Source organism: Seriola aureovittata, chromosome 3 (assembly GCF_021018895.1).
Source record: "Seriola aureovittata isolate HTS-2021-v1 ecotype China chromosome 3, ASM2101889v1, whole genome shotgun sequence".
Classification (NCBI taxonomy): domain Eukaryota; kingdom Metazoa; phylum Chordata; class Actinopteri; order Carangiformes; family Carangidae; genus Seriola; species Seriola aureovittata.
This window is the reverse complement of record NC_079366.1, coordinates 16,005,580-16,015,165: the sequence shown is the minus strand read 5'-3', so window position 1 is coordinate 16,015,165 and position 9,586 is coordinate 16,005,580. Positions and strand designations below refer to the sequence as shown.

At 41.4% G+C, this 9,586-nt stretch overlaps 1 protein-coding gene across 1 annotated transcript; it reads right to left on the bottom strand.

Moving 5' to 3' along the window:
- Nucleotides 1-165: 165 nt before the first annotated feature.
- On the bottom strand, nucleotides 166-8,698 carry smc2 (structural maintenance of chromosomes 2). The gene is made up of 25 exons (XM_056366971.1): nucleotides 8,399-8,698; nucleotides 8,091-8,240; nucleotides 7,868-7,990; nucleotides 7,742-7,780; nucleotides 7,523-7,633; nucleotides 7,350-7,394; nucleotides 7,013-7,246; nucleotides 6,591-6,740; nucleotides 6,195-6,428; nucleotides 5,731-5,890; nucleotides 5,500-5,617; nucleotides 5,125-5,263; nucleotides 4,917-5,036; nucleotides 4,587-4,791; nucleotides 4,234-4,369; nucleotides 3,912-4,036; nucleotides 3,524-3,717; nucleotides 3,278-3,421; nucleotides 3,001-3,075; nucleotides 2,600-2,719; nucleotides 2,251-2,451; nucleotides 2,019-2,135; nucleotides 1,190-1,350; nucleotides 897-1,044; nucleotides 166-793 (listed from the first exon to the last, which is right to left on the bottom strand). The coding sequence occupies exons 1-25, from the start codon at nucleotides 8,564-8,566 to the stop codon at nucleotides 608-610; spliced, it is 3,603 nt and encodes a 1,200-aa protein (XP_056222946.1). The 5' UTR covers nucleotides 8,567-8,698; the 3' UTR covers nucleotides 166-607.
- Nucleotides 8,699-9,586: the final 888 nt, after the last annotated feature.

The following is a 9,586-nucleotide window of genomic DNA, read 5'->3' as shown; positions in this document are numbered from 1 at the left end:
TACTTAAACTCTTCCTGTAGAGATTCAATGTGTCATACAGATGACATTAAAATAAATCTATACTGTGTAGGTTGCTTGTGCTGCAACTAGAGGGCAGAAAGTTCTAGTTAAAGCCCTCAAGTTCCTCCAGATTGCAAAGCAGTTTTGAGATATACGGCAGTGAAATCAAATCATTTGACTTACTTTATTTACTAAAATATATGGAAACAGCTGGCACATAAAACTGATCATTTGTAGAAGAGCACAAACAAAGGAAAGAAAAGAGACAGGATAACCAAGGACAGTTTAGACAAAAGAAATGTACAGTTAAAAACTTTAAAATAACAAATGTGAACAACTCCACACCAAGCAGCTGAACAAAGACACGTGGCATTAACACAAAATAAGCATGAAACAGAAATTCGGCTCGACTGTCTTCATAAGACTAAACGGTTGTCAAAATGACAGAACTCTTACAAATATGAAGCGAAATTACTTCCCAGAGGAAATAGAAGTATACACAATTTATCAGTTATTAACAGATACCACATTTTGTTATGTTACGTGATATAGCTTCTTGAAGACATAATAGAGTGAACCTTAATGTTCAGCTACTCCTGTATAGTTTTTAACCGATGAGCTGCTTGTTCCTCTTGTCCTTTTGACGAGCCTTGTCTTGGCCTTTCTGGGGAGGGTTGGCATCACTCTGGCTGAGTGCAGATCGTGTCACTGTGGACATGCCGTCGACGAACTTCGTCTTGAACAGGACGTTGGCATTGGTGAACATACCATCCTTTAGAGACACCACTACAAACTGGAGGGAGAGTGTTAAAACAATTAATAAATGAGTAGCCGACGTGCACATTCATAAAATAAATCATGGTGAATATACTGTATGTTCCGGTGTTTTAACTGACCTGGGAGTGTCTAAAATGTGTGCGCAGCATCTGTCCAATGTTCTGTGTGTGTGAAAGATCCAAAGCAGCATCCACCTCGTCTAAGATGTAGATGGGCGCAGGTTTGAACAGCAGCATGGCCAGGATGAGGGACAAGGCCACGAGTGATCTGAAAACAAACACACAAGAAGGGCGGTTAATAAAAGTGACTGACCTCATTATCATCCCTGGAAACCTGACAAAGAAACTCTCATTATCATACTTACTACTGTCCAACAACAAATAAATGACGATGACAAAGCGGTTTTGCTGACCTTTGCCCTCCACTGAGCTCAGTGAGGTTCTCCTTCCAGGTGTTGCCCAAGGCCACCTTGAACTCAAGGCCTTCTAAGACACCACCGCCCTGAGGAGGAGCTAGCTTAGCAGTGGCCCCTGGCAGCAGGGTGGAGAAAATGGAACCAAAGTCCTTATTTACCTGTATAGAAAGAGGGGAAACACGACAACTGAAAGTAACAGTAAAATCCTTTTCATCAGGTCCTTAACAATGGGGCCAGTGATGCAACAGTGTCAGCTTTAAACTGATTCAAACCACAATGATTTTAGTTGAGTAGCAGCTAGTGTTCAGTGTCACACTGTTCTTGAATTGTCAGTTAGCTTTAATTATTTCTTTTAAAGCATTGTGGGTGGCATTCACACAGTTAAAAATAAATCAGTACAGTTTTGACTGAGATAGAGGAACACAGATGGAGAAGAAAAAGTTACAAACTGTTGTTTTGACATTTTTTTTAAATGAGCAAAAAACAGCAGAAGGATGGTAAGAGAATATCTAGAATATCTATCTTGGTATATGTATTTATATTTTGTGTTATAAATCTTTTCGAACAAATATGCAATGTTCTATGGATAAAATAACCAGATAAGACTGTTTGTTTCTGAGGAATCAAAAACCTGAAAAATTGTCTTATTTTATCACATCAATCCAAAAATTATATAAAATATACAACCAAGGACATAAAAGGGGACAGCTAACACAATATAAATGTTATGGCAAAATCTCTGATTGCTGTCAAATATATACCCAATGCTAGATGGAAGAGAGGGATAATTGCCAGGTAGAGGAAAGAAATGCAAAAGAGAGCAGACCTTCTGCCATGCCAAGTTGAGAGCCTCATTCTTCTTCTGGTCCAGCTCCTCGATGGTCTGCAAGATTTTTGCTTTGTCGTTCTCCACAATCCTCTTCTTCTTCATCAGGTCGTTGTACTGCAGGACAAGACAAATGTGTAGGATAGATGGGGGAACTGTTAGACAAAGCTGTGGTTGACATTTCTTTCCCCATTTGAATCTCTCACGCCCCTTTCTGTCCGTTTCTCCTCACCCTCTCCTCTGCCTCGTTCAGCATGTTCATGGCCCTCTTGTTGACATTTCTCTCCAGCTTGGTGGTGGTCTCCTCCAGCTTCTTCAGCCGTTGACCTGCCTCGCGGGGGTTGTTGCTCTTGAAGTCATAGGAGGTGTTTGGCTGTCCGAAGAACTTGCGCTCTGAATGAATCCAATCATGTTCCTCCAGCATGCGAGACACCTGGACGAAGAAAGGAAAGGGGGAGCAGAAATGTTAAGAAGACCCACATCACTATAAATAAAATGACACTCATTAACCTAATGAATCATGAAAACCCTGTATATTATGTTAACGGCTGGAGTAGAGGCAAATTAATGTTTGTGTTCACCTTGTCGGCAGCATCCTGGCTGTCTTTGCGATGTTTACTAATGTTGTGCTCCAGCTCCTTTATCTTCAGCTGGACTTCGTTGTTCTGCTCCCTTATCTTATTAGCCTCAGTGCTCTTCCCCTGGATCATTCAAATGGATAAAAATAAGAAATTAATTAAATAATTAAAACATTCAACATTTTAAAATTCTAAGCAGTGAAATTATTCAGCACTGGACAAGTTAAAGCGAAGTAATCACTTCTTCTTTCAAGAAACTTACAGCTGAGTTGCATTTGGTCTATGATATATTGCATCATTTTGGGTCTTCAAACCCTAATCCCTGCATGAACCCTCCTACTAAACCCCCTCTCAAGGGGGGGGGGACACACACACCAAAGCATTAAAGGCAAAATTATATCCACCTTGAGTTCTTTGTCCTGTTTCATGATCACCTCCTTCTGTTTGGCCAACTCCTCCTGGGCGTTACGCACAGCCTCCTACATCCCAAAAGAGAAAATGAGGAATGGTGAAAGAGGGAAGAACAGTGTTCAACTGAGTCATTCAGAGACACATCAATTCACTAAACATGTACATTAAAAATGTGCTTGTAGTTTTGAGGACAGATGGAAACATTACAAGTGCAAAACTGTGGCCACGACACAGTCTATATATAAACCTTCAAAATGACATGACAAATACCTTGCCCTGGGATACAGTGCAAGCCATGCTGTCTATCTGCTCCTGGATGGCCTTCATGGCTTCATCTACAGCCTGAATCTGCTGCTCATAACCAGCCTGCTCCCTGCGCAGCTCCTCCAGCTCCAGGGCCACAGCGTCCGACTCCTGCATGCAAAAATCAAAACAAATAGATAAAATACATTGGATCAATTTCAAGTGCTAAATGTAGAGGATGATTGTGTACGACTGTGTATCTGGTCAGTGTACCTGCTGCTTCTGCTTCAGCTTCTTATTAAAGACATCAGCTTTGCCCTTGGCTGCATTGAGTTTCTGCTGGGCGGCTTTCAGCTCTTTCTCCCTCTCTGCCTCAGCATTCTTCATCTTGTTCTCCAACACCTTGTACTTCTCTTCAGCCCGTTTCTGCACCTCTTTGGTGACGCGCAAAGTCTCCTCACTCTCCTCTGGAGAAGCAAACACACCACAGATAAGTTACACTAGTAAAGCAGGTGCCTTGCTTTAGCTTTGTTCAAATATAGTTTAGTTCTGTGTTGTATAGACAGTGTCACTTTAGATGGAGTCACAGTTGTACACAGTATGTGTGGACTGTTTAGATGTGATTTTAAAAGTGCTTGTATGATTCTCATGGCATTCTGACCAATGGCCTTGCGCAGCCTCTCCAGCTCCTCTTGCTGCTGGTGGAAGGAGCTCTGCTGCAGCTTGGCCTGCAGAATCTGTTCCTCCTCTACCTTCAGCTCATGCTGCTGCTTCAGCTGACGGTACCTGTAGGGATTAAATGTGAAGTGAGGAGGAAAATTTTGGGGTTAGGTGGAAAAAAGTTATTATTAATATAATAAATTTTCAATTCTGACCATGATTCATTAAGGACTTTTTCTGATCTCAGACATATCTGCCTGGTTGCTGTATCAGTCTGACAATTTAGAATTGTGTGGGTATTTTGTGTGTTTGTGTCTTCATACTTTTCTGCAGTTCCCTTGAGGGTGGCCAGTTGTCGCTCAGTATCTTGAAGCTGGGCCTCCTTTTCTTTCAAGTTGTCCTGAACGTCCTTCAGCTCCTGCAGACTGGACAGGACTGATGCTGACTGGGATCGAGCGCCTGGAAAAGAAAAAGCAGGGAAGGAAAAAGATAGTAAAGAAACAAAGAGACATACGTATGATTAGAAAGTGTATTAACTCGCACAGAGGAGTTTGTTTTTGAGTGCTTGTGATAAACAAAGTGCTTTAAAACACATCCTCAGTGTTTGTTTGCTCTGCCTTACACATTTATGACTCAACGACACACACTCAATTATGTGCATCCTCCTTGTTCTCACCTCCACTCAGTGTTCCCTGTGGGTCAAAGATATCACCTCCAAGAGTGACAGTCTTGGTCATGACCTGCCTGTCAAACGCCACTTTTTTGGCATTGTCCAGGGTGTCACACACCAGAGTGGAACCAAAGACGTACTCCATGGCCTTACGCAGGTCAGATTCATAACCCACCAGGGACAGAGCAGTGTGGACTTTATCGTCTCCAACCTGACAGAGGAGACAAAAGGGAGTGAAAAAAAGATCGAGAGTCAGCAACGACACTGGGTCATGTTTCAAGGTTAAACAGAAAAACTTATTTAATTTCCAAACCAGGCTGTATTGAGATCTCTCACCAGGCTCTTGGCGGTGTTGATCACTTTGTCATTGAGTGTCCTGGCAGAGATCTTGTTCAGGGGAATGATGGTGTACCGCCGCTGCAGCTCTCCCTTCTCCAGCAGCTTTTTACCCGTCACCTGGCGAAGACACAATCACCATGCAAGAATATAAACACCTAAATGCAATTGCAATATAATAACATGCATCACCCACTCCCACACCTACCTCTGTGTCAACTATGATGTTATAGAGCCGTCCTCCTGCCACCACCTCTAGTGCTGTTGCATAAGAGACGTCACGCACTGTGATCAGGTTAGCTAGCAGCCCCTTCACTTTGCTATGGTCCCATCCGCGCTCTGGGTCCCTAAAATACAACAACACACAGCACAACACATGAAACACTTAAGGGGGAAATCCATTTGGAATTTTCTTCTTATTACAATTAACATGTGTTAACCATACACACAATCATACATACATTTACATTTAGAAAAGATCATTTAATCCTCTTTGTTATCAGAACATAAAGTGGGACCATTGATGTTCAAAATATACTGCACATTTAGAAAGTTGAGTAAATTAATTCAGCAAAGTCCTTACCTGTAGTCGAAGCGCAAGTTAGGGAAGCGGGACACGAGACGCTCATAGGTCTCTTTAAGTTTAGCGACCTCTCTGGACAGCTGCCTTCTTTTGTCCAGCAGACTTTCCTCCTTCCCATCTGCATACAGACAGACATGTTCCTACTCTTATTACAGGATGATTGGCAAAAGGGGACCTGCCATGAGTACAAGAGTCTCTGCTTGGACAGAAACAAACACACACTCTAAGTACCTTCATAGTTGAGTTTAGCCAACTCAGCCTCCAGTTTCTCCCTGTTTTTTCTGACGGCTTGCAAGCTGTCCTGGTCCTTCTTGTAGCCACTGTCCATCTTTTTCACCTCTGCCTGCTTGGTCTTCAGCTCCGTCTGGGCATGTTTCAGTGTCATCTGGGCCTGGACATAAAGAAAGAGGACAGACACAAGATAAATAAACAGATTTACAAAGTAAATAAAGGCTAAAGATAGACCCATAGTTATTCTGTGTGATGTACACTGTACAATGGTAGTGGTAATATAACATACTACAATAGTGATGTCACAAAAACTTTTACCAGCATGGGGCAATCTAAGTAGTCAAGCTACCAAGTACAAATGTTTGTACTGAAAACTTGCTATTTAATATACTGTAAACGGGCACCTGAAACACCAAACTTGAAGCATCACATCCCTGGCTGATGTTTTCACATATTTTCCTCACCTGCTTGGCCTCGGTATCTGCCTTGCTCATGTCATTCTTGCAAGTCATCATCTGCCCAGCCAATGTGGCCTCTTCTCCATCCTCATTGGTGGAGAGACCTGCAGACACAGCCTTGAAATGCTGCTCGGCCGCTTCAAGAGCAGCACTATCTTTCTGTCCCTCCTCCTGTAGAGTCTGCAGCTGTCCCATCACCTTAGAAACCTCCTTTTCTTTTACCGCAAGCATTTTCTTGTCCTGAGGATGGAGGAAAAAGGGATGTAATTGAAGGTCTGATATAAATAAAAGCAAAGTACAAAGTACCATCAAGTTCTCGTTTGGACAAGAGATTACACAAGTGTCATTGATGGCTATATTATCTCAATGTTGGTGGATGGATTGGTAGTATGGTCCCGTTACCTCTTCCATACTCTTTTCCAGCTCCTTCCTCTTCTTCATTTCATCTTTGAGATTCTGTTTTTTGAGGTCAAGTGCACTTTGGGCTTTGGCATCTACACGTTGCACATCTGCTAGAGTCTCCTCAAGGGATTTCAGTACTCCATTCACTTCCTACAGATGAGCAGATAAACATCAGTGACAAAGCAATATGATTCAAAATTCCCTTTCATTGCTGTAGTTTCATAAAAGCATACAGTACAACACTTTTTGCACAGTTTCCTATAGCAAAGATAAAATTTGTCAACATCTAAGAGTGAGGACAATATAGTTACAAATAAGTTATCAAATCATTCTCAAATAACGGCAGATGTTCTTCTCAGATGTGAAGAAAAAAAAGTTTAAAAAGCATCCCAATCTTATCTCCCCCCTCTCTTCCACTGTACCTGGTCCTTTTTCTTCTGCAGCTCCTGAATCTGGGCTGAGAGCTCCTGGAGTTTACTCTCATTCTCAGCCATGCTGGCTTGCATCTTGGTGATGTTATCCTGCATCACCTTCAGATTCTCTGCCGACTTCAGTTTGGTCTCCTCCGCGCACACAAACAGCCAGGCCACATACAGCCGCGACAAGTGCTGGATCTCGCGCATCAGCTTCTGGTACTCCAGGTATGATGATCGTTCCTACAGAGGGAGGGAAGTTTACAAAGTGAAATAATGACTAAAAAACTTGTGATGGAAAATGTATTGCTCTTGACGTGCAAGTGTTGTTTTGCAGTCAACCTACCTCTTGCAGTTTCTGCATGGTTGGAGTAATTTCCTCGTCCAAAATCTGAAAGAGTAAACAAAGAGACATAGTTAAATATTTCAACATTAACCACAATCATATTTTTGGCAGCTTCCAACTGCAGAATCAACAAAGATACATTAGTCAATAATGAGTTTGGATGTCTGACGTACTGTCTGAATCTCCTTCAGCTTGGCCTCCTTCTTCTCAATTGTTTTCTGAGCGCTAATCTTTTTACATTCATACATCCTTGTGCCTGCTGCCTCCTCAATCATGGCAAGGATCTGAAAAAAAAGAGAAGAGATGGTGGTCAGTATTGGAATATTTGAAAAGAGCCAATGAAATGAAAATGTTCTGATGCTGAGATGGTTGACAAATTGTGTATGTCTTACCTCTGGCGGCTTCATATTTAGAACCTTGGTGATCCTCCCCTGAAATATCAGAAACATCATATGATATAAAATACTGTAGAGGGCTAAAACCACAACTATACAAACTGCTGCACGCACAAGACCTACCTGCATGATGAGGAAATGTGGATTGTTGACATTGAGGCCAACAGAGCAGAACAAGTCCTGCACCCTGGTGTTGTTGGCATTAACTCCATTGATGAGGTACTTGTTCCTGCCACCAATCACCACCTTGAGGAAAGAAATTTTCATGTATAATACTGCTGTATATTACTTTGTGCAACATTTACAGAGTCTTCAGAAGTGATGGCGTCTTTCTTTCTATGCCAACCTGTCTGGTGACAGTGATCTCATCGTGGGTTTCAAACCCCAGAGGGCTCTGGCTTTTGTTGGAGTTGTCGAAGGTAATAGACACTGTGGCCTTGGTGATGCCACCCTGTCCATTTTTGTACACCAAGTCCTGGAGGTTGGAGGCTCGTACCTTTCAAATGAAAATGTAAGAAAGGGACACATGTTAAGTCTTGCGTTATCTTGCTAGCTAGTTTGCGATAAACACAACAGTTAACTTGCGAACACTGCAATACAAAACTCTACTAAACTTTCAACTTAAAGCAACGTTATCCCAGACAGCACACTTACATGTGAGAGATTGGAAATGCCCAAAAGAAAACATATCGAGTCCAAAATATTGGACTTGCCGCTGCCGTTCAGTCCTGTGATGGCGTTGAACAGCGGGTCAAAGCCGTTGATTTCCGTCCTCTGAGCGTAGGATTTGAACCCTTCAACAATAATAGACTTGATGTGCATCTTTACACTATCCTTTCTCTCTCCGCAGATTCCGGAGGTAAGATATGTGGTGCCTGAATCTCAAAATTTCTCCGTTTAAAGGCAAAACCCTAGGTTATCACCCAGTGTTTACAACCGACAACAGGAAAACTCGCTCGGCTCTTTTCTAACTTGAATTTTGGCGGCAGGCACGGAGCAGCTAGTCCGTCCAACTTGCGCCTGATACAATGTGAATGAATTTAATGTATCTAAACACGATGTTTGTGTACAATCAACATATCAAAGAATAAATAAATATGAGTTATTTGAATAATATATATAAAATGTGAAGAACACCGTTTCATATTTTCGTAAATATATGTTTATTTATTTTCGTCAGGCAAGTTTTAAGTCTACTAAATGCCCCTAACTTGTCAGTATTGGCGCCACCTGTAGATAACAAGCTGAACCACAAGTCGAACAAAAAGTAACTAGCCAGTCCAATGTAAATCGTGGCCCCTCTCTTTTTGGGAATAAATATACCAGGTAATGTAATATATTTAATAAGGCTCAGTGGTGGAATTTAACCAAGTACATTTACTCAAGTACAGCATTTAAAGTACAAATCTGGGGTCCATTTTATGACACCTCTACTTCACTGCAGGGAAATATTACTCCACTTTGTACTCCACTATACACTACTGTATTTTTAGTTCTTTGCAATAGATTTGTATGTAAATGAAGCGCTTAATTAATATAATATGATGCTTTGCTATAAACTACCTAACAGCATAAGCCTACAAGCTTTAGCTGAGACCATCTGACAGAAAATCTATTGGCAACTATTCTATTAGTTAATTTTCATGTAAAAAAATGCCAAACATTTTTTACATTTTCATGTAAAAAAAAAAAAAAAAGCCAAACATTTCATGGTTCCAGCTTTTCAAATGTGATTCTCTAACAATTCAAATGATTTAGAGATTTGCACTATTATCACAAGCACTGTGATAGTGTCACTCATTTTTCACTATTTTCTGAATTTTTACAAACTAAGCAATCAGT